This window comes from Pseudopodoces humilis, chromosome 6 (assembly GCF_049639895.1).
Source record: "Pseudopodoces humilis isolate 2021_Gansu_Grassland_sample_001 chromosome 6, ASM4963989v1, whole genome shotgun sequence".
Taxonomy (NCBI): domain Eukaryota; kingdom Metazoa; phylum Chordata; class Aves; order Passeriformes; family Paridae; genus Pseudopodoces; species Pseudopodoces humilis.
In genome coordinates this window covers 1,871,820-1,898,232 of record NC_142205.1, presented here as the reverse complement: position 1 = coordinate 1,898,232, position 26,413 = coordinate 1,871,820, and the positions used below count along the sequence as shown (strand labels likewise).

General features: G+C 39.9%; 1 protein-coding gene across 6 annotated transcripts in view; it reads right to left on the bottom strand.

The window, feature by feature from the left end:
* ZNF638 (zinc finger protein 638) overlaps window positions 1–26,413 on the bottom strand; it is a 76,350-nt gene that overhangs the window by 4,953 nt on the left and 44,984 nt on the right. For all 6 annotated transcript variants that reach the window (XM_088056160.1, XM_088056156.1, XM_088056158.1 and 3 more), the window contains 10 exons: window positions 25,720–25,875; window positions 24,372–24,412; window positions 23,319–23,450; window positions 20,171–20,299; window positions 18,333–18,374; window positions 13,409–13,549; window positions 8,707–8,832; window positions 3,740–3,789; window positions 644–1,832; window positions 187–252 (listed from right to left, as the gene is read on the bottom strand). In XM_088056160.1, the coding sequence (XP_087912286.1) occupies window positions 187–252; window positions 644–1,832; window positions 3,740–3,789; window positions 8,707–8,832; window positions 13,409–13,549; window positions 18,333–18,374; window positions 20,171–20,299; window positions 23,319–23,450; window positions 24,372–24,412; window positions 25,720–25,875 (2,072 nt within the window). The remainder of the gene's footprint in view (window positions 1–186; window positions 253–643; window positions 1,833–3,739; window positions 3,790–8,706; window positions 8,833–13,408; window positions 13,550–18,332; window positions 18,375–20,170; window positions 20,300–23,318; window positions 23,451–24,371; window positions 24,413–25,719; window positions 25,876–26,413) is intronic.

The window sequence follows — 26,413 nt, the reverse complement described above, 5'->3', positions numbered from 1 at the left end:
CGGATATGGGATAGAAAAAGAGCGGGAACGGTGATCCCAGTGTGGGAGATTCCCGAGAGCAGGAATGGCACGGAATCCTGGAATGCTTTGGCTTGGAAAACGCCTTAAATCCCATCCAATCCCACCCCTCGGAACGTCAGAAACGCCTTTTTCCATCTTTTTAATCCCACGCTTTTCCATCCTTACCTCCTTCTGTCTTCCAGCGCCGCCGGCGCCGCTTTTCCAGGCTGCAGCACCGCCCCTGCCAGGAGCCTGCAAAACGGGACAAAAAATTCCATGAGATCCCAGGAAATCCCAATCCTCAGCGAGCACGGCTTTGCTGGGATCGAGGAGCTGCTCCGGGGATTTGCCACCAACAGGTGACACCTGGCTCGGGAGCCTCTTTTCCATCCCTGCAGGCTTTGGAAAAGCAAACTCCAGCTCCCCAGAGGATACGGAGTTTATTCCCACTTGGAGCTGCTCCAAGGAATTCCGTTTGGATTCGCTTCCGAAAGGATTTCCATGGGATTTTCCGATCCCGGCTAAAAGGAACCGGTTGCCCCGGCAGCTCCTCTGGTGGCCCAGGGATTTATGGAAAAGGGAAAATCCCAGAAAGGCAGAGCGGGAGAATCCCAGGGAACAGCGGCATTCCCGCCCTCCTCACCTGATTCCCGCCGGGATCTTCCCTCGTGCCGCACGTTCCGCTCTCTCCCTGCTGGCTCTGCTTGGAACTCGCCCGAGATTCCAGCTGGGAATCCTTTTCCTGTTGGGATGAGCTCTTCCCGCTCTCTCCCTGCGCATCCGCCCCGGAATTTCCGTTCCCTTTCCATTGGCCGTTCCCAGCTCCCGGCTGAGCCGCGGCTTTGGGTGGGATTTTCTTCTCCGGTCCCGCCCTGGGAGGGATTTTTTGCTCTCCAGCTTTTCCCAGGGAAGGCTCGGTGATCCTGACGGGAATTCTCTGCTTCAGGATATCCGGGATGGACACCACCGCCTTCAAAAGGGGTTTCCCAGCGCAAGATTCCTTCAGGGAAGGACCGGGATTTCCCGGAACCACCGCGCGGCTTTCCTCGGATTTCGCCGCTCCCGTCCCTTTATTTGGTGGGATTTTAACCGAACTTCCCACGGGGATCTCACCCACAGCATTCCCAGAGTTTTCCCCACCCTTGGATAACGTTTTTCCAGGTGTTTTCTCCACCTCTGTCCCAGCCTTGCTCCAAGTTTTCCCCGGATTTTCCCCGATTTTCAGCAGGGATTCCTCTGCCGTCCCCTCTCTCTCTGCTCCAGCCACATCCCGTTTTTTCCCCGGAGCATCCAGAGTTTTTGGGACACATTTCCTCTCCGTGGACGTTTCACGGCCGCTTTTCCCGGCCTCGGGAACGGGAATTTTTTCCGGAGCAGCCGGCTCGGCGCCGGGCGATGCCGCAAGAGCCTCGTCCGGGCTCGGGGACGTTCCGGGGACGGCTCCCGGCGTTTCTCCGGCTGCCGGGATCGCCTTGCCGGATGATTCCAGAGCTTCCACGGCGGGAGCAGAGGGCTCCTCATCCTCCTTCCGCACTTCCAGCTCCGGCTCATCCCGAACTTCTTCCTTCCCATCCCCGGAAAGCGGCGCCGGCTTCTCCTCCGACCTCGCTCCGGGCGATTTCCCTCCGGCCGGATCCGCGGGAATTCCCGTTCCAGGATCCGATCCTTCCGCGTCCTCCCTCGCTGCTCCTCCCGCCTGAGACTCGGGAATCTCCGGCTGTCCCGCTGGAATCTCCTCCGGCACATTTGGGGTGGGAATTTGCCCTTTCCTGGCCTCTCCCGACGGATTCCCGGCTGGTTTTTGCACCTCTGGAATTTTTTTCAAGCCCGAGCTAAAAGAATTCCAAAGAAACAGAAGAAATCAAACGGTGGGGGGGAGAATTCCGGAATTCCCAGAAAGCTCCAGATGGATTTTCCTGGAGCGTCAAGAAACGGGATTGGGAATTCTGTGGGAAAAGGTGACAAATGGAGGTGAATAATTCACGTTTTGGAGGCCTCAGGACATGGAAAATTCCCATCCCATCGAGGGAAAAATGGGAATATCCAACCCAAACGAAGCTCCCGGATAAGGGAATTTGCTCTGTCTGTGCTTCCCAATCCCGAGAGACTGGATTTGGATCCCAAATCCCCAAATCCCAGGTTTGGATTTGGGATCAGTTTTTGGGTTGGGTTTCAAATCCCGGTTTTCCACCCCCTCTGAGGTGTGAGAGATGGAGTTTTCCAGGGAATTTCAGAGGTTTTCCCTAAAGGAAAGAAAGAATCCCGCAGGATGAGCTCGGGAAGTTCTGGAATTAGGGATGGCTGTGCTTGGAGCACCCACGCCAGCAGAATTCCAGCAGGGAATTTCTCCTCCAAAACCTGGAAAAAAAATATCAGGATCCAAATCCAAAAATCCAAATCAAAAAATCCAAAGGGATTTTCCCATCAGTTCAATATTTCTGGCTGTGCTCAGTTGGTTTTTTTCTTCCACTGGGATTCATGGAAAATTCATCCCAGGGATTCATGGAAAATTCATCCCAGGGATTTATGGAAAACTCCTGGGATTCATGGAAAATTCATCCCAAAAATTCATGGAAAACTCCTGGGATTCATGGAAAATTACTCCATGGATTCATGGAAAACTCCTGGGATTCGTGGAAAATTCATCCCAGGGATTCATGGAAAATTCACCCCAAGAATTCATGGAGAACCACTGGGATTCATGGAAAATTCATCCCAGGGATTTATGGAAAACTCCTGGGATTCATGGAAAATTCACCCCATGAATTCATGGAAAACTCCTGGGATTCGTGGAAAATTCATCCCAGGGATTCATGGAAAACCACTGGGATTCATGGAAAATTCATCCCAGGGATTCATGGAAAATGCAGCCTGGGAAAGAAAGGCAAAGCCCAGGGGTGGAGTTTAATTAATTAAAGCTCCAGATAAATAATTAATAATTAAAATCATAATTCCCATGTTTTCTGCTCCCAAAAAGATAGAATAAAATAATTGTGTGGAAAATGTGTGGGGCAAGGAAAAATGTCAATTTTCCAACTTTTCAGGAGCTGGGATTCATGGAAAAATCACTTTCTAATTTTAATCTTAATCTAAGTTTTAATTTTAATTTTAATTTTAATTTTTTACTTTATATTTTAATTCCACCTGTCTGGAATCAAGAATTGAGGAAGACACTCCCATTAATTTGGGAATTAACACTCCCAAAATTCTGCAGTTTCATGGAATGACGAGGAAAAAAAACGGGATGTGGGAATACAGAGCTTTTCCATAACAGAATTCCTTAAATTTTAGGATCACCCTTAGACAATTTTGGGGTTTTTCACAACAAAACTCATCCAGAAATCCGAGTTGGAATCACAGAAAAAAAGGGATTGAAGCCATATTTAACAAAAATTCCTAAAATTTTCTGGGAATTCAGTAGTTGGGAAGAGGAATTCCAGAGGCAGGGATAGAGGGAAGAGCTGCAGGATGGAATAAAAGCAACAGGAGGAGCCAGGACCTGAGCAGGGGAGAAAACCGAGGAAAACTCCACAGGAATTGGGATTTCACCCCATTTTTCCATGATTTTTTTTAATAAATCCCGAATGTTTTGGCTCTGGAGCGCACGGATTGGGAAGGAGGAGCAGCAGGACAAACCTGGAGGGAGGCTCAGCAATCCCTGATTGTGGATAAACATTCCATGAGGGAAAAGAAAGGGATAAAATTCCCAAGAATTCCCCAAAATCCTCGCGGGCTGTACCTTCCTCTGCTCCCGTCCTCTGTCTTCGCTTCCCTTTTCCCGCTTTCAGCCTGGAAAACAAAACCCAAGGTCAGGATTTTCCAATTCCAGAGGGATCGGAGCGGGATTCGCGCATCCCATCACCCCAAAGGAGGCAGCGGGAAGGGAAAATTCCAGGGAATCGTTCCCAGTTCCAATTCCCAGGATGGGAATTCCAACAGTAAATGGTCATTGCTCCTTCAGAGCTGCCGGGGTTTGGAGCAGGATGGATTTGGGATGGATTTGGGATGGATTTGGGATGGATTTGGGATGGATTTGGGATGGAGAGAGCAGCAGCAGCTCCCTGAAATCCAATAATTCCTAACAAAATCCCCATTCCCTAAAATCCAACCATTCCTTATCCCTATCCCTAAAATCCAACCATTCCCTATCCCTAAAATCCAACCATTCCTTATCCCTATCCCTAAAATCCAACCATTCCCTATCCCTAAAATCCAACCATTCCCTATCCCTAAAATCCAACCATTCCTAACAAAATCCCCATTCCCTAAAATCCAACCATTCCTTATCCCTATCCCTAAAATCCAACCATTCCCTATCCTTTAAATCCAACCATGCCTTACAAATCCCATTCCCTACCCCTAAAATCCGGTTAGTTCCTTATAACCCTCACACCCTATCCCAAAAATCCAGGATTTATCCCAGATTTCTCTAGGAATTTTCCTTATTTTTGGCATTTCAGGACTTTTAAACTCAGCCATTTCCAGGAAAATCCCAGGAATCAAACCCTGAAGTGATAAAGCACCACGAAAATTCCTGAATTTTCATTCCCAGATCTAGGGAAAAGCTAAAAAGGTGGATTTGAACCTCAGCATTCCCACAAATCCCTGAGGAATGTTCCCTCACCAGGAGGAATTTCAGGATTCATTTTTTTAAGGGAGTTTATTCCTTAGGATTTTTAGAGTTGAGGGAAAAACTTCAGGATTTGGACATTTCCTTTGGCACAAATTGAGGATAAAAAATATGTAAGAAGTGGGATGCCAATCCTTGAGGGGAAAAATCCCAATTTTGAGGGGGAAAAATTCTAATCCTGAGGGAAAAATCCAAACCCTGAGGGAAAAATTCCAATTCTGAGGGGAAAAGTTCCAAAGCGGAGGGAAAATCCCAGTTCTGAGGGGGAAAATCCCAATTCTGAGGAGAAAATTCCAACCCTGAGGGAAAAATTCTAATTCTAAGGGAAGAAGCCCAATCCTGAGGGGGAAATCCCAACCCTGAGGGGAAAATTTCCAAACCTGGGGGAAAATCCCAATTGTGAGAGAAAAATCCTAAAATTGAAGGAATATTCCCAACCCTGAGGGAAAAAAACCCAACCCTGAGAGGAAAAATTCCAATCCTGAGGGGAAAAATCCCAATCCTGAGGGGGAAAATCCCAATCCGGAGGGGGAAATCCCAACCCTGAGAGAAAATCCCAATCCTGAAGGGAAAATACAAATTCTGAGGAGGAAAATTCTAACCCTGAGGAGAAAATTCCAATCCTGAGGAAAAAAATCCCAAAATGGAGGGAAAAATCCCAACCTTGAGGGGAGAAATTTTAATCCTGATGGGAAAAATCCCAACCCTGAGGTAAAAATTCTAATTCTGAAGGAAAAATCCCAATCCTGAGGGAGCAAATCCCAACCCTGAAGGAGAAAATCACAATCCTGAGGGGAAAAATCCCAATCCTGAGGGGGAAAATCCCAATCCGGAGGGGGAAATCCCAACCCTGAGAGAAAATCCCAATCCTGAAGGGAAAATTCGAATTCTGAGGGGGAAAATTCTAACCCTGAGGAGAAAATTCCAATCCTGAGGAAAAAACATCCCAAAACGGAGGGAAAAATCCCAACCTTGAGGGGAGAAATTTTAATCCTGATGGGAAAAATCCCAACCCTGAGGTAAAAATTCTAATTCTGAAGAAAAAATCCCAATCCTGAGGGAGAAAATCCCAATCCTGAGGGAAAAATTCTAATTCTGAGGGAAAAACCCCAAAATGGAGGGAAAAATCCCAATCCTGAGGGAGAAAATCCCCATCCTGAGGAAAAAATTCTAATTCTGAGGGAAAAACCCCAAAATGGAGGGAAAAATCCCAATCCTGAAGGAGAAAATCCCAATCCTGAGGGAAAAACCTCAAAACTGAGGGAAAAATTCCAACCCTGAGGGGAAAATCCCAAAACTGAAAGAAAAAAATCTCAATCCTGAGGGGAAAAATTCCAATCCTGAGGGGAAAAATCCCAATCCTGAGGGGAAAATTCTAACTTTGAGGGAAAAATCCCAAAACTGAGAGAAAAATCTCAACCCTGAGGGGAAAATCCCAATCCTAAAAGAAGAATCTGAATTCTGAGGGGAAAATTCTAATCCTGAGGAGTAAATTCCAGTCCTGAGGAAAAAAATCCCAAAATGGAGGGAAAAATCCCAACCCTGAGGGGAGAAATTCTAATCCTGATGGGAAAAATCCCAATCCTGAGGTAAAAATTCTAATTCTGAAGGAAGAATCCCAATCCTGAGGGAGAAAATCCCAATCCTGAAGGAGAAAATCCCAATCCTGAAGGAGAAAATCCCAATCCTGAGGGGAAAAATCCCAATCCTGAGGGGAAAATTCTTACTTTGAGGGAAAAATCCCAAAATTGAGAGAAAAATCCCAACCCTCAGGGGAAAAAACCCAACCCTGAGAGGAAAAATCCCAATCCTGAGGGGAAAATTCTAACTTTGAGGGAAAAACCCCAAAACTGAGAGAAAAATCTCAATCCTGAGGGGAAAAAAACCAATCCTGAAGGAGAAAATCCCAATCCTGAGAGAAAAACCTCAAAACTGAGAAAAAAATCTCAATCCTGAGGTGAAAAATTCCAATCCTGAGGGGAAAAATCCCAACCCTGAGGGGAAAATCCCAACCCTGAGAGAAAATCCCAGTCCTGAAGGGAAAATACAAATTCTGAGGAGGAAAATTCTAACCCTGAGGAAAAAAATCCCAAAATGGAGGGAAAAATCCCAACCCTGAGGGAAGAAATTTTAATCCTGACAGGTAAAATCCCAATCCTGAGGGAAAAATTCTAATTCTGAAGGAAATGTCCCAATCCTGAGGGAAAAACCCCAAAATGGAGGGAAAAATCCCAATCCTGAGGGATAAAATCTGAATCCTGAGGGAAAAACCCCAAAATGGAGGGAAAAATCCCAATCCTGAGGGAGAAAATCCCAATCCTGAGGGAAAAAATTCTAATCCTGAGGGAAAAACCTCAGAATTGAGAGAAAAATCCCAACCCTCAGGGGAAAAAACCCAACCCTGAGAGGAAAAATCCCAATCCTGAGGGGAAAATTCTAACTTTGAGGGAAAAACCCCAAAACTGAGAGAAAAATCTCAATCCTGAGGGGAAAAAAACCAATCCTGAAGGAGAAAATCCCAATCCTGAGAGAAAAACCTCAAAATTGAGAGAAAAATCTCAATCCTGAGGGGAAAAATTCCAATCCTGAGGGGAAAAATGCCAATCCTGAGGGGAAAATTCTAACTTTGAGGGAAAAATCCCAATCCTGAGGGGGAAAATCCCAACCCTGAGGTGAAAAATCCCAACCCTGAGGGGAAAATCCCAACCCTGAGAGAAAATCCCAATCCTGAAGGGAAAATTCGAATTCTGAGGGGGAAAATTCTAACCCTGAGGAGAAAATTCCAATCCTGAGGAAAAAAAACCCAAAACGGAGGGAAAAATCCCAACCTTGAGGGGAGAAATTCTAATCCTGATGGGAAAAATCCCAACCCTGAGGTAAAAATTCTAATTCTGAAGGAAAAATCCCAATCCTGAGGGAGAAAATCCCAATCCTGAAGGAGAAAATCCCAATCCTGAGGGGAAAAATCGCAATCCTGAGGGGAAAAAATCCCAATCCTGAGGGGAAAATTCTTACTTTGAGGGAAAAATCCCAAAATTGAGAGAAAAATCCCAACCCTGAAGGGAGAAATTCTAATTCTGAGGAGGAAAATCCCAATCCTGAGGGGAATATTCTAATCCTGAGGGAAAAACCTCAGAATTGAGAGAAAAATCCCAACCCTCAGGGGAAAAAACCCAACCCTGAGAGGAAAAATCCCAATCCTGAGGGGAAAAATTCTAATCCTGAGGGAAAAATCCCAAAACTGAGAGAAAAATCTCAATCCTGAGGGGAAAAAAAACAATCCTGAAGGAGAAAATCCCAATCCTGAGAGAAAAACCTCAAAACTGAGAAAAAAATCTCAATCCTGAGGTGAAAAATTCCAATCCTGAGGGGAAAAATGCCAATCCTGAGGGGAAAATTCTAACTTTGAGGGAAAAATCCCAAAACTGAGAGAAAAATCCCAACCCTGAGGTGAAAAATCCCAACCCTGAGGGGAAAATCCCAACCCTGAGAGAAAATCCCAGTCCTGAAGGGAAAATACAAATTCTGAGGAGGAAAATTCTAACCCTGAGGAAAAAAATCCCAAAATGGAGGGAAAAATCCCAACCCTGAGAGAAGAAATTTTAATCCTGATGGGGAAAATCCCAATCCTGAGGGAAAAATTCTAATTCTGAAGGAAATGTCCCAATCCTGAGGGAAAAACCCCAAAATGGAGGGAAAAATCCCAATCCTGAGGGAGAAAATCCGAATCCTGAGGGAAAACCCCCAAAATGGAGGGAAAAATCCCAATCCTGAGGGAGAAAATCCCAATCCTGAGGGAAGAATTCTAATCCTGAGGGAAAAACCTCAAAATTGAGAGAAAAATCCCAACCCTGAGGGGAAAAATTCCAATCCTGAGGGGAAAAATCCCAATCCTGAGGGGAAAAACACCAACGCTGAGGGCAAAACCCCCAACCTTGAGACGAAAACCCCACCCCGAGCTTTTGAGAGGATTTGAGAGGAAAATCCCACCCCGCAGCTCTTTGCGAGGAAGCTTCTCCCATCCCAAAAAAAATAAAAATAACAATCCAGAAGTTGGAAAAACTGGGATTTTTTACCTCAGGAGAGTCTCCGTGGCAGGACAAGGAGCAGGTGAGTGTGTGCTCGCCCATGGTGTAGGGATACTGCTGCAGGAAGCTGTGCATGGCCCGCGCCGATTTGGGGCTGTCCAGCTGCAGGATGGCCTGAGGGGTGAAAAAATTCCAATTAATTCCTGGATTTCTGGATCAAATTATGGGAATTCTTCAAACTGCCCGGATCCCTCGTTTCCTGCCTCTTTCCCGGTGTAAAAAAGGTAAAAAATCACCTTAAAATGTCATAATTTGGGTCCTAAAAGTAGGAATAATTTGGATTTTCTTGGGGGTTTTGGGATGTAGAAGAAATTTTTTTTTTTATTTGAGGAATTTTTAAAAGTTTCTTCTTTTTTTTTTTTTATTTTCCTTGGGTTTTTGAGATTTAAAAAAGATTTTTGGATTTAAAAAAGGTTTTTGATGGATTTTGGGGATTTAAAGGTAATTTTCCTTGAGTTTTTTTTGGGATTTAAATTATATTTTTCTTGGATTTGGGGATTTTAAAAAGAGTTTTCTCTTTTTTTTGAGATTTACAAAACATTTTCTTAGATTTTTGCGGTTTAAAAAAGATTCTTGATGGGTTTTGGGGTTTAAAAAAGGTTTTTGATTGATTTGGGGACTTAAAGATAATTTTCCTTGGTTTTTTTTGGGATCTAAATGATATTTTTCTTGGATTTGGGGGATTTTTAAAAGTTTCCTGTTTTTTGGAGGGATTTTCCTTGGTTTTCAGGATTTAAAGATTTTTGATAGGTTTTGGGATTTAAAGAATATTTTTCTTGGATTTGGGGATTTTTATTTCCTGTTTTTGGCGAGATTTTCCTTTTTTCTTTGGGATTTAAAAAAGATTTTTAATGGATTTCGGGGATTTAAAAAAGGTTTTTGCTGGACTTGGGGATTTAAAGATCACTTTCCTTGTTTTTTTGGGATTTAAGGGACATTTTCCTTGGGTTTCTTTGGATTTTACTGTTATTTTTATTTAAAAACATTTCATTGAGATTTTTGGGATTTCGAGGATATTTTCTTTGATAATTTGGGATTTTTTTTGCTTTTTTGGATTTAAAACCATTTTTCCTTGTTTTTTTGGAAACTAAGACCCAGAGAAATCGCACAAAACCCCATCAATTCTGCCATTCCCACTCTTTCCAATTTCCAAAAAATCTCCTCCAAAAATTCCCCCCCAAAAATTCCCACAAAACTCTGAAAAAAATCCCCCCAAAAATCCCTCAACAATTCCCAAAAGATTCCCCCAGAAATTCCCACAGAATCCCTCCAAAAAAAATCCCAAAAATCCCAGAACAAAATCCCCACAAATTTCTGAAAAAATTCCCAATAAACCCCCAATAATTTCCAAAAAATCCCTCAAAATTATCCAAAAAATCCTCAATAACTTCCCAAAAAATAACGGCAAAAATTCCCCCAAAAAACCTCCCAAAATGCTCAGGAATTCCTAAAAAATCCCCAAAACTTTTAAAAAAAATCCCCAATAATTCTCAGAGAATCCTCAAAAATTTCTCAAAAACCCCAACAATTCCCAAAAAAATCCCCCTGCAATTCCCAAGAAATCCCCCAAAAATCCCCAATAATTCAAAAAAAAATCCCCCAATAATTCCTAAAAAATTCTTCAAAATCCCCAAAAAACTCCTCAATAATTCCTAAAAAATCCTGAAAAAAATCCCCAATAATTCCCCAAAAATCCCCCCAAATCCCCCAAAATTCCATGAAAAAAACTCCAAAAAAATCCAGAAAAAATCCCGAAAAAAACCTGAAAAAAACCCTGAAAAAACCCCCAATAATTCCTAAAAAATCCCTCAAAATCCCCAAAAATCCCCCAAAAAAAAAAAAAAATTCCTCAATAATTCCTAAAAAATCCTGAAAAAAAAATCCCCAATAACTCCTTAAAAATTGCCCAAAAATCAAGAAAAATTCCTCAGTAATCCCTAAAAAATCCTGAAAAAATCCCCAATAATTCCTAAAAAATCCCCCAATATCCCCCCAAAATTACCAAAAATCCCCCAAAATCCCTGAAAAAATTCCCAATAATTCCTAAAAAATCCTGAAAAGGATCTCCAATAATTCCTAAAAAAATCCTGAAAATAACCCCAAATAACTCCTAAAAACATCCTGAAAAGAATCCCCACTAATTCCTAAAAAATCCCCCCAAAATCCCCAGAAATTCCATGAAAAAAATCCAAAAAAATCCTGAAAAAACCCTGGAAAAATCCCCCAAAATTCCTCAATAATCCCGAAAAAATCCTGAAAAAAAATCCCCAATAACTTCTTAAAAATCCCCGAAAATCCCCCCAAAAAATTCCATTTAAAAAATCCCCAAAAAAACCCTGAAAAAAGAAAAAGATCCCAAGAAATCCCAAAAAAATCCTGAAAGAAGTCCCCAACAATTCCTTTAAAATCCCCCAAAAAATCCCCCAAACCCCAAAAAAATCCTGAAAAAATCCCCAAAAATCCTGAAAAAACCCTGAAAAAAACCCCAAAAAATCCCGAAAAAAAATCCCCAAAAATCCTGAAAAAACCCGGGAAAAACCCCAAAAAAATCTCGAAAAAAATCCATAAAAATCCCAAAAAAATAAAAAAAAAATCCTGAAAAAATCCCAAAAAATCCCCAATAATTCCTAAAAAATCCTGAAAACAATCCTCAATAATCCCCAAAAAATCCTGAAAAAATCCCAAATAATTCCTTAAAAGTCCCCCAAAAAATCCCCCAAAATCCCAAAAAATCCTGAAAAAATCCCCAAAAAATCCTGAAAAAACCCGGAAAAAACCCCAAAAAAATCCAGAAAAAAAATCCCCAAAAATCCTGAAAAAAAAAAAAAATCTTGAAAAAAATCCCCCAAAAATCCAGAAAAAAGCCCCCCACAATTCCTTAAAAATCCCCCAAAAAATCCCCCCCAAAAAATCCCCCAAAATCCCAAAAAATCCTGAAAAAATCCCCAAAAAATCCTGAAAAAATCCTGAAGAAACCCCGAAAAAAATCTCCAAAAAAATCCCAAGAAATCCTGAAAAAATTAAAAAAAAAAGTCCTGAAAAAATCCCCCCAAAATCCTGAGAAAAGTCCCCAATAATTCCTTAAAAATCCCCCAAAAAATCCCAAAAAATCCCCTAAAATCCCAAAAAATCCTGAAAAAATCCCAAAAAAATCCTGAAAAAATCCTGAAAAAACCCCAAAAAACTCCAGAAAAAAATCCCAAAAAAGATCCCCAATAATTCCTAAAAAATCCTGAAAACAATCCTCAATAATCCCCAAAAAATCCTGAAAAAATTCCCCAATAATTCCTTAAAAATCCCCCAAAAAATCCCAAAAATCAAAAAAAATCCTGAAAAAATCCCCAAAAAATCCTGAAAAAACCCTGGAAAAAACCCCCAAAAATCCAGAAAAAAAACCAGAAAAAAATCCCCAAAAATCCTGAAAAAGCCCGGAAAAAACCCCGAAAAAAATCCCAAAAAATCTTGGGGGGAGAAAAAAAAAAAAAATCCAGAAAAAATCCCCAAAAAATCCAGAAAAAATCCCCAATAATTCCTTAAAAATCCTGAAAACTAATCCTCAATAATCCCCAAAAAATCCTGGAAAAAAGTCCCCAATAATTCCTTAAAAATCCCCCAAAAAATCCCCCAAAATCCCAAAAAATCCTGAAAAAATCCTCAAAAATCCTGAAAAAACCCGGAAAAAACCCTGAAAAAAATCCCAAAAAATCCTGAAAAAAACCCGGAAAAAAAACCCTGAAAAAAATCTCAAAAAAATCCTGAAAAAAAAAAAAAATCCTGAAAAAATCCCCCAAAAATCCAGAAAAAATCCCCAATAATTCCTTAAAAATCCCGCAAAAAATCCCCAAAAATCCCAAAAAATCCTGAAAAAATCCCCAAAAAATCCCCAAAAAATCCTGAAAAAACCCCGAAAAAAATCTCGAAAAAAATCCCAAAAAATCCTGAAAAAAATTAAAAAAAAATCCTGAAAAAATCCCCCAAAAATCCAGAAAAAAGCCCCCAATAATTCAATAATTCCTTAAAAATCCCCCCAAAAATCCCCCAAAATCCCAAAAAATCCTGAAAAAATCCCCAAAAAATCCTGAAAAAACCCCGAAAAAACCCCGAAAAAAATCTCGAAAAAAATCCCAAAAAATCCGGAAAAAAACCCCGAAAAAAATCCCAAAAATTCCTGAAAAAAATCCAAATAAAATCCTGAAAAAATCCCTAAAACATCCTGGAAAAATTCCCCAAAAATCCTGAAAAAATCCTGAAAAAACCCCCGAAAAAAAATCACGGAAAAAATCCCAAAAAATCCTGAAAAAAAATTAAAAAAAATCCTGAAAAAATCCCCCAAAAATGCAGAAAAAAGCCCCCAATAATTCCTTAAAAATCCCGCAAAAAATCCCCCAAAATCCCAAAAAATCCTGAAAAAATCCCCCAAAAATCCTGAAAAAATCCTGAAAAAACCCCGAAAAAAATCTCGAAAAAAATCCCCAAAAAATCCTGAAAAAACCCCGAAAAAAATCCCAAAAAATCCCAAAAAATCCGGAAAAAACCCCGAAAAAAATCCCAAAAAATAAAAAAAAAATCCTGAAAAAATCCCCCAAAAATCCCCAAAAAAATCCATAAAAATTCCCTATAAATCCCCCACCCTCCCTGGTGTTTTCCCGTTGTTTTTCCCGGTTTTTCCCCGTGTTCCTGGTGCCGTTACCCGGTGCCGGTTGCTGAGCACGGCGTAGTGCTCCACCTTTCCAAAACGCAGCCCCGCACAAACAACCTCCAGCTCCCGGAATCCATCGGCAGGGAGATTCCCCAGGAGAACCAGGTGAGCACGGAGAGAGGAGGAATCCAGCTGGAAAAACGGGAAAAATGGGAATAAATGGAATAAATAGGGGGAAAATGGGGAATAATGGGAAATTGGGGGGGGAAAGGGGGCGGGAAAGGAGGGGAAAAGGGAGGAAAATAAGGGGAAAAGGGAAAAAAGGGAAAGGGAAAAGAAGGAAAAGGGAAGGGAAAAGGGGGGAAAAAGAAGACAAAGGAGGGGAAAATAAATGGGGAAAAGGGAAGGGGAAAAAGGGATGGGGGAAAAGGAAGGAGGAAAAGGGGAAAAGGAGAAAAAGGAAAGGAGAAAAGGGAGGAAAAGAAAGGGAAAAAGGGAATGGGAAAGGGAAAAGGAGGAGAAGGGAAGAGGAAAAGAGGGGGAAGGAAAGAGGGGAAAGGAATGGGAAAGGAGAGGGGAAAAAGAGGGAAAAGGAAGGGGAAAAAGGGAGGAAAGTGGGAAGAAAAGATAAAAAAAAAAGAAGGAAAGGGAAAGGAGGAGAAAAGGAGGGAAAAAGGGGGAAAAAGAGGGAAAAGGAAGGGGAAAATGGGAGAAAAATGGGAAGAAAAGGAAAAGAAAAAAGAAGAAAAAGGAAAGGGAAAGGAGGAGAAAAGGAGGGAAAAAGGGGGAAAAAGAAGGAAAAGGAAGGGGAAAATGGGAGGAAAAGAAGTGGAAAAGGGGGGAAAAGGAAGGGGAAAGGAGGAAAAGGGGAAAAAGAAGAAAAAGGAAGGGAGAAAAGGGAGAAAAATGGGAAAAAGAAGGGGAGAGGGAAAAAAGGGGAAAAGGAAAGGGAAAAGGAAGGAGAAAAAGGGGGGAAAAGGGGAAAAAAAGGGAAAAGGAACAAAGGAAATAAAAATGAGAGGAAAAGAAAGGGAAAAAGGAAAAAAGGGGAAATGAGAAGGGGAAAAAGATGGGGGAAAAGGAGGGAAAAATAAGAAAAAGGAAAGGGAAAATGGGAAAAAATGGGAGGAAAAGAAGGGGAAAAGGGAAAAAGGGAATGGGAAAGGGAAAAGCAGGAAAAGGAATGGGAAAGGAGAGGGGAAAAAGAGGAAAAAGGGAGAAAAATGGGAAGAAAAAAGGAGGAAGAAAAAGAAAAAGGGGAAGAAAATGGGAAAAAGATGGGAGGAAAAGAAGTGGAAAAGGGGGAAAAGGGAAGGGAAAGGAGGAAATGAAAAGAAAAAGGGGAAAAAAGGGAAAAAAGAGAAGGAAAAGGAGAAAAAGGAAGGGGAAAAGAGGAAAAAGAGAGAAAGGGAATGAGGAAAAATGGGAAAAAAGAGAGAAAAAAGGGACAAAAGGGAAGGAAAGGGGGAAAAAGTCGGAAAAAAGGGAGGGAAATTGAAGGAAAAGAAGGAAAAGAGGAAAGGGAAAAAGGGATAAAAGGGAAAAAAGAGAAGTGGAAAAGGGGGGGAAAGAGGAAAGGAAAGGAAAAAAGGAGAAAAAATTAATTCCAAACAAAATTGGGAGAGTGAGGAAAGTATTTGGGATAATGAGGAAAAAAATTCGGGATAATGAGGGAAATAATTTGGGATAATGAGGGACAAAAATTGGGATAAGGAGAGAAAAAATTTGGGATAAGGAGGGAAAAAGTTTGGGATAATGAGGGAAAAAACTTGGGATGACAAGAGAAAAAAATTTGGGATAATGGGGGAAAAATTGGGATAATGAGGGAAAAAAATTGGGATAATGAGGGGAAAAGTTTGGGATAATGAGGGAAAAAAATTGGGATAATGAGGGACAAAAATTGGGATCATGAGGGAAAAAATTGGAATAATGAGGGAAAAAAATTGGGATAAGGAGGGAAAAAATCTGGGATAATGGGGAAAAAATTTGGGATAATGGGGAAAAAGTTTGGGATAATGAGGGACAAAAATTGGGATAAGGAGAGAAAAAATTTGGGATAAGGAGGGAAAAAACTTGGGATAACAAGAGAAAAAATCTGGGATAATGGGGGAAAAATTTGGGATAATGAGGGGAAAAGTTTGGGATAATGAGGGAAAAAAATCGGGATAAGGAGAGAAAAAATTTGGGATAAGGAGGGAAAAAATTGGGATAAGGAGAGAAAAAAATTGGGATAATGAGGGAAAAAGTTTGGGATAATGAGGGAAAAAGTTTGGGATAATGAGGGACAAAAATCAGGATAAGGAGGGAAAAAATTTGGGATAAGGAAGGAAAAAATTTGGGATAATGAGGGAAAAAGTTTGGAATAATGAGGGACAAAAATCAGGATAAGGAGGGAAAAAATTTGGGATAATGAGGGAAAAAAATTGGGATAATGGGGAAAAAAATCGGGATAAGGAGGGACAAAATCTGGGATAATGGGGAAAAAACTTGGGATAATGGGGAAAAAAATTGGGATAAGGAGAGAAAAAAATTGGGATAATGAGGGAAGAAGTTTGGAATAATGAGGAACAAGAATCAGGATAAGGAGGGAAAAAATTGGGATAAAGAGAGAAAAAAATTGGGATAACAAGAGAAAAAAATCTGGGATAATGGGGAAAAAATTTGGGATAATGAGGGAAAAAGTTTGGGATAATGAGGGACAAAAATCGGGATAAGGAGGGAAAAAATTTGGAATAAGGAGGGAAAAAAATTGGGATCATGAGGGAAAAATTTGGGATAATGAGGGAAAAATTTGGGATAATGGGGAAAAAGTTTGGGATAATGAGGGAAAAAAATTGGGATAAGGAGGGAAAAAATTTGGGATAAGGAAGGAAAAAATTGGGATCATGAGGGACAAAAATTGGGATAATGAGGGAAAAAATCTGGGATAATGGGGAAAAAATTTGGGATAATGGGGAAAAAGTTTGGGATAAAAAGGAAAAAAATTGGGATAAGGAGGGAAAAAAATAGGGATAATGAGGGAAAAAACCTCGGATAACAAGAGAAAAAATCTGGGATAATGGGGAAAAAATTTGGGATAATGGGGAAAAAATTTGGGATAATGGGGAAAAAAATTGGGATAAGGAGGGAAAAAATTTGGGATAACAAGAGAAAAAATCTGGGATAATGAGGGGAAAAAGTTTGGGATAATGGGGGACAAAAATCAGGATAAGGAGGGAAAAAATTTGGGATAAAGAGGGAAAAAATTGGGATAATGAGGGACAAAAATCAGGATAAGGAGGGAAAAAAATTGGGATAAAGAGGGAAAAAAATTGGGATAACAAGAGAAAAAAATCTGGGATAATGGGGGAAAAATTTGGGATAATGAGGGAAAAAGTTTGGGATAATGAGGGACAAAAATCAGGATAAGGAGGGAAAAAATTTGGGATAATGAGGGAAAAAAATTGGGATAAGGAGGAAAAAAGTTTGGGATAATGGGGAAAAAAATTGGGATAATAAGGGAAAAAGTTTGGGATAAAAAGGAAAAAAATTGGGATAAGGAAGGAAAAAAATTGGGATAATGAGGGGAAAAAATAGGGATAAGGAGGGAAAAAATTTGGGATAACAAGAGAAAAAATCTGGGATAATGGGGGGAAAATTTGGGATAATGAGGGACAAAAATCGGGATAAGGAGAGAAAAAGTTTGGGATAAGGAGGGAAAAAAATTGGGATAAGGAGGGAAAAAATCTGGGATAATGGGGAAAAAATTTGGGATAATGGGGAAAAAGTTTGGGATAAAAAGGAAAAAAATTGGGATAAGGAGGGAAAAAAATAGGGATAATGAGGGAAAAAACCTCGGATAACAAGAGAAAAAATCTGGGATAATGGGGAAAAAATTTGGGATAATGGGGAAAAAATTTGGGATAATGGGGAAAAAAATTGGGATAAGGAGGGAAAAAATTTGGGATAACAAGAGAAAAAATCTGGGATAATGAGGGGAAAAAGTTTGGGATAATGGGGGACAAAAATCAGGATAAGGAGGGAAAAAAATTGGGATAAAGAGAGAAAAAAATTGGGATAACAAGAGAAAAAATCTGGGATAATGGGGAAAAAACTTGGGATAATGGGGAAAAAGTTTGGGATAATGAGGGAAAAAAATTGGGATAAGGAGGGAAAAAATTTGGGATAATGAGGGAAAAAAATCTGGGATAATGGGGAAAAAACTTGGGATAAGGAGGGAAGAAATTTGGGATAAGGAGGGAAAATAATCTGGGATAATGGGGAAAAAAAATGGGATAATGAGGGACAAAAATTGGGATAAGGAGAGAAAAAATTTGGAATAAAGAGGGAAAAAAATTGGGATAATGAGGGAAAAAATTTGGGATAAGGAGAGAAAAAAATTGGGATAAGGAGCGAAAAAGTTTGGGATAATGAGGGACAAAAATCGGGATAAGGAGGGAAAAAATTTGGAATAAGGAGGGAAAAAAATTGGAATAATGAGGGAAAAATTTGGGATAATGAGGGAAGAAGTTTGGAATAATGAGGGACAAAAATCAGGATAAGGAGGGAATAAAATTGGGATAATGAGGAAAAAAATCTGGGATAATGAGGGAAAAAAATCTGGGATAATGAGGGACAAAAATTGGGATAATGAGGGAAAAAGTTTGGGATAATGAGGGACAAAAACTGGGATAACAAGAGAAAAAAATCTGGGATAATGGGGAAAAAATTTGGGATAATGGGGAAAAAAATTGGGATAATGAGGGAAAAAAATTGGGATAAGGAGGGAAAAAATTTGGGATAATGAGGGAAAAAGTTTGGGATAATGAGGGACAAAAATTTGGGATAATGAGGGACAAAAATTGGGATAAGGAGGGAAAAAACTTGGGATAATGAAGGAAAAATTTGGGATAACAAGAGAAAAAAATCTGGGATAATGAGGGAAAAAATTTGGGATAAGGAGGGAAAAAAGTTGGGATAATGAGGGAAAACTCACCTTGGGATTGGAATCCTTGATGAGGGCAGTGAAAATCGCTTCCTTGAGGGAGGAAAAAAAAGGGGTTGGAACTTCATTAGTGATAATTAATAATCGATTAATAATTAATAATTGGCTTGAGAATGGATTAAGAATTATGGAGGAGCTCATCAGGTCAAAATCCCCACAAAAATATCTGCCAGGATCAATTCCCACAAATTTCTCCACAATTCCTCAACCTCACAATTCCCAAAATTCCCAAAATTCCCAAAATTCCCAAAATTCCCACAATTCCTCAAATTCCCACAATTTCCCCAAATTCCCACAATTCCCCAAATTCCCACAATTCCCCAAATTCCCACAATTCCCCAAATTCCCACAATTCCCCAAATTCCCACAATTCCCCAAATTCCCACAATTCCCCAAATTCCCACAATTCCCCAAATTCCCACAATTCCCAAATTCCCACAATTCCCCAAATTCCCACAATTCCCCAAATTCCCACAATTCCCCAAATTCCCACAATTCCCACAATTCCCAAATTCCCACAATTCCCCAAATTCCCACAATTCCCCAAATTCCCCAAATTCCCACAATTCCCACAATTCCCCAAATTCCCACAATTCCCCAAATTCCCACAATTCCCCAAATTCCCACAATTCCCCAAATTCCCACAATTCCCAAATTCCCACAATTCCCCAAATTCCCACAATTCCCCAAATTCCCACAATTCCTCAAATTCCCCAAATTCCCCAAATTCCCACAATTCCTCAAATTCCCACAATTCCCAAAATTCCCAAAATTCCCCAAATTCCCAAAGTTCCCCAAATTCCCAAATCCCCCCAACTCCCAGGTTTTTCCCAGGAATTTCCCAGGGTTTTCCCGGGAATTTCCCAGGTTTTTTCCGGGAATTTCCCAGGTTTTTCCTGGGAATTTTTCCCAGGAATTTCCCAGGGTTTTTCCGGGAATTTCCCAGGATTTTCCCAGGAATTTCCCAGTTTTTTTCAGGAATTTCCAGGTTTTTCCCAGGAATTTCCCAGTTTTTTTCTCAGGAATTTCCCAGGAATTTCCCAGGGTTTTTCCCAGGAATTTCCCAGGTTTTTTCCCAGGAATTTCCCAGGTTTTTTCCCAGGTTTTTTCCCAGGATTTTCCCAGGAATTTCCCAGGTTTTTTCCCAGGAATTTCCCAGGATTTTCCCGAGGATTTTTCCGAGAATTTTCCAGGTTTTTCCCAGGAATTTCCCAGTTTTTCCGGGAATTTCCCAGGGTTTTTCTGGGAATTTCCCAGAATTTTCCCAGGAATTTCCCAGCTTTTTCCCAGGAATTTCCCAGGGTTTTTCCAGGAATTTCCCAGTTTTTTTCCCAGGTTTTTTCCCAGGATTTTCCCAGGAATTTCCCAGGATTTTTCCTTGAATTTCCCAGGTTTTCCCCAGGATTTTCCAGTTTTTTTCCAGGAATTTCCCAGGATTTTTCCCAGGAATTTCCCGGGAATTTTTCCCAGGAATTTCCCAGGGTTTTCCCAGGTTTTTTCCGGGAATTTCCCAGTTTTTTTCCAGGAATTTCCCAGGATTTTTCTGAGGATTTTTCCGAGAATTTCCCAGGATTTTCCCAGGAATTTCCCAGGATTTTTCCTTGAATTTCCCAGGTTTTTCCCAGGTTTTTCCCAGGAATTTCCCAGGTTTTTCCCAGGAATTTCCAAGCTTTTTCCCAGAAATTTCCCAGGGTTTTTCCAGGAATTTCCCAGTGTTTTCCGGGAATTCCCAGGTTTTTCCCAGGATTTTTCCTTGAATTTCCCAGGATTTTCCCAGGAATTTCCCAGCTTTTTTCCCAGGAATTTCCCCGGATTCCCGGGAATGTCACCTCGTCTCGGAGGGAGCCGTGCCGAGGCTCGGGCCGGATCTGCAGCTGATTCCCGTCCAGGAAAATCGGGAAACATCCGTAAAACTTCACCATGGAATCCGCGGCTTTCCGGGAGATCTCCAGGTACGCCTGGGAAAACAATCCCAAAGATTCCCCAAAAAATTCCCAAAAATTTCCACCAAAAAATTCCCAGGAATTTTTACTGAATTTCCACCAAAATTCACAGGAATTTCCACCAAAAAATCCCCCAAAAAATCCCAAAAATTCCCCCCAAAATTCCCAGGAATTTCCACCAAAAAATCCCCCCAAAATCCCAAAAATTCCCCCAAAAAATTCCCAGGAATTTCCACTAAAAGAAATCCCAAAACAATCCCAAGAATTTCCACCAAAAAAAATCCCAGGAATTCCCACCAAATTCCCCCCAAAAATTCCCAGGAATTTCCACCAAAAAATTGAAAAACAATCCCAAAAAACTCCCAAAAAATTCCCAGGATTTTCCACCAAAAAAATCCCAAAACAATCCCAAAAAAATCCCCCAAAAATTCCCAAAAATTTCCACCAAAAAGTCTCAAAAAATTCCAAAAAATCCCCCCAAAATTCCTGGGAATTTCCACCAAAAAAATCCCAAAACAATTCCAAAGATTCCCCCAAAAAATTCCCAGGAATTTCCACCAAATTCCCCAAAAAATTCCCAGGAATTTCCACCAAAAAATCCCAAAACAATCCCAAAAAATCCCCCAAAAATTCCCACCAAAAAATCTCAAAAAATCCCCAAAAATCCCCCTAAGAAACCTCACAAAAATTCCCAAAATTTCCCAGAAAATCATCCCAAAATCCTCAAAAATTCCCCAAAAAATCAATGAAGAAAATTCCCAAAATTCCTTCAAAAATTCTCTAAAATTTTCCTGAATTCCCAAAATTTTCTCTAAAAAAGAATCCAATAAAATCCCCCAAAATTTAAAAAAAAATCCCTAAAAAAATCATGAAACAAATCCCAAAAATTCCTTCAAAAATCCCCTAAAAATTCCCTGAAATTACCCAAAAATTCCTAAAAAAATTCCCCAAAAAATTCCCCAAAAAATCCCTGAAAAATTACGAAAAAATCCCCAAAAATCCCAAAAATTTCCCTAAAAAAATCCCCCCAAAAATCCCAAAAATTCCCAAAAAAATCTCCTAAAAAATCCTCAAAAATTTCTAAAAAATCCTTAAAAAAATGATGAAAAAAAAATTCCCAGAATTCCTTCAAAAATTCCATAGTATTCCCCAAAAAATTCCCTAAAAAATCCCCAAAAATCCCTAAAAAAGCCTCAAAAAATTCCCCAAAAAAATCCCCCCAAAAATTCCCCCAAAATTCCAAAAATTTCCCTAAAAATAATCCCAAAAATCCCAAAAATTCCCCAAAAAATTCTCAAAAATCCCTAAAAATTATGAAAAAAAATCCCAAAAATTTCTCAAAAAAAATCCCCCAAAAAATCCTCCCAAAATCCTCAAAAATTTCTAAAAAATTCCTTAAAATACAATGAAAAAAATTCCCAAAATTCCTTTAAAAATTCACTAAAATTCCCCTAAAAATCCCAAAAAATTCCCCCCAGAATTCCCTAAAAAATCCCCAAAATCCAAAAAAAAATTCCCCCCAAAAATCCCTGAAAAATTATGAAAAAAATCCCCCAAAAATTCCAAAAAATTCCCTAAAAAAAAAAAAAAAAAATCCCCCAAAAATCTCCAAAAAATCCTCCAAAATAAAAAAAAAACCCCAAAAATCCCAAAAATTTCTCTAAAATAAAATCACCAAAAATCTCCTAAAAATCCTCAAAAATTTCTAAAAAATCCTTAAAAAATAATGAAAAAAGTTCCCAAAAATCCCCCACAAATTACCCAGAAAAATCCCCAAAATCACCCAAAAAACCCAAAAATTTCCCCCCAAAAATCTCAAAAAAATCTCCAAAAAATCCCTAAAAAATTCTGAAAAAATTCCCCCAAAAATTCCAAAAATTCCCCAAAAATCTCCTAAAAATCCTCAAAAATTTCTAAAAAATCCTTTAAAAGATGATGAAAAAAAATTCCCAAAATTCCTTCAAAAATTCCCTGAAATTTCCCCAAAAAAATCCCAAAAATTTCCCTAAAAAAATCCCCCCAAAAATCCCCAAAATTCCCCAAAAATCTCCTAAAAATCCTCAAAAATTTCTAAAAAATCCTTAAAAAAATGATGAAAAAAAATCCCAAAATTCCTTCAAAAATTCCCTGAAATTTCCCCAAAAAAATCCCAAAAATTTCCCTAAAAAATCCCCCAAAATTCCCCAAAAATCTCCGAAAAATCCTCAAAAATTTCTAAAAAATCCTTAAAAAATAATGAACACAGTTCCCAAAATTCCCCCAAAAATTCCCTAAAAAATTCCCCCAAATCCCCCAAAAATCCCAAAAATTTCCCCCCAAAAATCTCAAAAAAATCACCAAAAAATCCCTAAAAAATTCTGAAAAAATCCCCCCAAAAATTCCCCAAAAATCTCCTAAAAATCCTCAAAAATTTCTAAAAAATCCTTTAAAAAATGATGAAAAAAGTTCCCAAAATTCCCCCAAAAATTCCCTAAAAAATTCCCCAAAATTCCCCAAAAATCCCAAAAATTTCCCCCCAAAAATCTCAAAAAAATCACCAAAAAATCCCTAAAAAATTCTGAAAAAATTCCCCCAAAAATCCCAAAAATTCCCCAAAAATCTCCTAAAAATCCTCAAAAATTTCTAAAAAATCCTTAATAAAATGATGAAAAAAAATTCCCAAAATTCCTTCAAAAATTCCCTGAAATTTCCAAAAAAATCCCAAAAATTTCCCTAAAAAATCCCCCCAAAAATCCCCCAAAATTCCCCAAAAATCTCCGAAAAATCCTCAAAAAATTCTAAAAAATCCTTAAAAAAATGATGAAATAAAATTCCCAAAATTCCTTCAAAAATTCCCTAAAGTTTCCCAAATAATCCCAAAAATTCCTCTAAAAAATCCCAGAAATCCCCCCTAAAAATCTCCAAAAAATCCCCGAAAATCCCTAAAAAATTACCAAAAAAATCCCCCCAAAAAATTCCAAAAAATCCTGAAAAAAATTCCCCATTTTCCCCAAGAATTCCCATTCCGGAATTCCCACGGAATTCCAGGCATTACCTTTTTATGGGAAGAGAGGATGAGCAGATCCCGGAGGCCTCCGAAGGGTTTGGCCAGGTTGGAGATTTCCTCCTCGGAATATCCCTTGTCGGGCAGGTTGGAAACGAGGAGCACGCAGGAATCCTCGGAATCCTGGCGGGAATTCCGGCCTTGGGATGGGATCCGCGGGAATTCCGGGATTCCCGGGGAATTATTGGGGATTTCCAACGTTCCCGCAATTCTCACAATTCCCAGATTTCCCCCAATTCTCGTCATTCTCTAATTCCAAACGTTCCCGCAATTCCCCAAATTCCCAACATTCCCACAATTCCCAGCATTCCCAATATTTCCATAAGTCCCAAAATTCCCAACACTTCCACAATTCCCAGAATTCCCCAATTTCCCCAATTATCGCAATTCCAGAATTCCCAGCATTCCCACAATTCCCAGAATTCCCACAATTCCCAGAATTCCCCAATTCCCAGAATTCCCACAATTCCCAGCATTCCCACAATTCCCAGAATTCCCACAATTCCCAGCATTCCCACAATTCCCAGCATTCCCACAATTCCCAGAATTCCCACAATTCCCAGCATTCCCACAATTCCCAGCATTCCCACAATTCCCACAATTCCCAGCATTCCCACAATTCCCAGAATTCCCCAATTCCCAGAATTCCCACAATTCCCACAATTCCCAGAATTCCCCAATTCCCAGCATTCCCACAATTCCCAGAATTCCCCAATTCCCAGCATTCCCACAATTCCCAGAATTCCCCAATTCCCAGAATTCCCACAATTCCCAACATTCCCAGCATTCCCACAATTCCCAGCATTCCCACAATTCCCAGAATTCCCACAATTCCCAGAATTCCCCAATTCCCAGAATTCCCACAATTCCCAGAATTCCCCAATTCCCAGAATTCCCAGAATTCCCACAATTCCCAGCATTCCCACAATTCCCAGAATTCCCACAATTCCCAGCATTCCCACAATTCCCCAATTCCCAACAATCCCACAATTCCCAACTCCTCACGATTCCCAGAATTCCCAAATCCCCGGAATTCCCGCTGACCTTCCCGCCGGGATCCGCGGATTCCTCGCTCGCCGCAGCCTCTGAAAATCGGGATAAGGAGGAGCTCAACCCTCAGGAATTCCCGGAATTCCGCAGGAATTGCGCCAATTCCCCAATTCCCTTTTAATCCCGATTTTTCCAAGGATTTTTTCCCATTTTTTTTCCCCTCATTTTCCCAATTTTTCCCCCATTTTCCCAATTTTTCCCCCCATTTTCCCAAGTTTTTTATTCCCACTTTTCCAGGTTTTTTCCCTCCTATTTTCCCAATTTTTTCCCAAGTTTTTTATCCCAGTTTTCCCAATTTTTTCCTCATTTTCCCGTTTTTTTTCCGTTTTCCTTTTCCTAACTTTTTCCCAAGTTTTTTTTCATTATTTTTTCCCTTTTTCCCCCCCCATTTTCCCAAATTTTTCATTCCCCTTTTCCCAAATTTTCCCCCATTTTCCTGGGTTTTGTTTTTCCATTTCTTTCCCATTTTCCCAAGATTTTTTCCCATTTTTTTTTTTCCCCCGATTTTCCCAATTTTTTCCCCATTTTCTTACCCAATTTTCCCAATTTTTTTTCCCTTTCTCCCAAACTTTTTCCTCCATTTTCCCATTTTTTCCCCATTTTTCCCCCCCAATTCCTTCCCCACCATTTTCCCAAATTTTTCCCAAATTTTTTTTCCCCTTTTCCCAAATTTTCCCCCAATTTTCCTGGGTTTTGTTTTTCCATTTATTTCCCATTTTCCCAAGATTTTTTCCCTTTTTTTTTTCCCATTTTCTTTCCCAATTTTCCCAATTTTTTTTCCCATTTTCCCAATTTTTTTCCTCCATTTTCCCATTTTTTTCCCCCATTCCCCCCCCATTTTCCCAATTCCTTCCTCACCATTTTCCCAAATTTTTCCCCATTTTTCCCAAGTTTTTTTTCCCCTTTTCCCAAATTTTTTCCTCCATTTTTTCCCCATTTTTCTCCCACTTTCCCAAATTTTTCCCCAATTTTTTCCCCTTTTCCCAACTTTTTCATTCCCTTCTCCCAATTTTTTCCCCCCAATTTCCCTGGGTTTTCTTTTCCCATTTTTTTCCCAAATTTTTTCCCAAGTTTTTCCCCCATTTTCCCATTTTTTTCTCCATTTTTCCCAAATTTTTTTCCCCTTTTCCCAAATTCTCCCCCCTATTTTCCCAGTTTTTTTTTCCCATTTCCCAAAGATTTTTATCCCATTTTCCCAACTTTTCCATCCCCCAAATTTCCCAATTTTTCCCCCCATTTCCCTCCCATCCCAACGTTTTTTTCCCAAATTTTTTCCCCCAACCCCTCCGCCATTCCCACATTTCCATTCCCACCCGGAATTCCACGAATTCCCTGGAATTACCTGACCCAGGAGCTCCCTCTTCCCTCGGCTCCGTCCCTTTTCCGTCCTCTCCGCTCCCTTCCCGCTCCGGGGAACGTTTCCTTTGGGAAAGCTCCGATTCCCGAATTTCCGAGCCGGCCTCAGCGGAATCCCGGGAATCTTCGGCCGCGGCTTTTCCTACCGGGAACAACCAGCACTTCCTGCTTCCCCAGTTCCCACTTTTCCCATCCTTTTCCCATTTTTTTCCCATTTTATTCCCATTTTTCTCCATTTTTCCAAAGTTTTCCCCCATTTTTCAAAGTTTTCTTCCCATTTTTCCAAAGTTTTCTTCCCATTTTTCCCCATTTTCCAGTTTTCTTCCCGTTTTTTCCATTTTTTTTTTTTTTTCCCATTTTTTCAGTTTTCTTTCCCCATTTTCTTTCCTTCCCATTTTTTTTTTCCCATTTTTCCAAAGTTTTCTTCCCATTTTCCCTATTTTTCTCTCTTTTTCCAAAGTTTTTCCCCATTTTTTCCCCATTTTCCAGTTTTCTTCCCATTTTTCCAAAGTTTTCTTCCCATTTTCTCCATTTTCTTCCCCTTTTCCCCATTTTTCCAGTTTTCTTCCCATTTTTTTTTTTTCCCAAAAGTTTCTTCCCATTTTCCCATTTTTTTTTTTTTTTTTTCCCCATTTTTTCCATTTTTCTTCCCATTTTTCCTATTTTTTCCCATTTCCAGT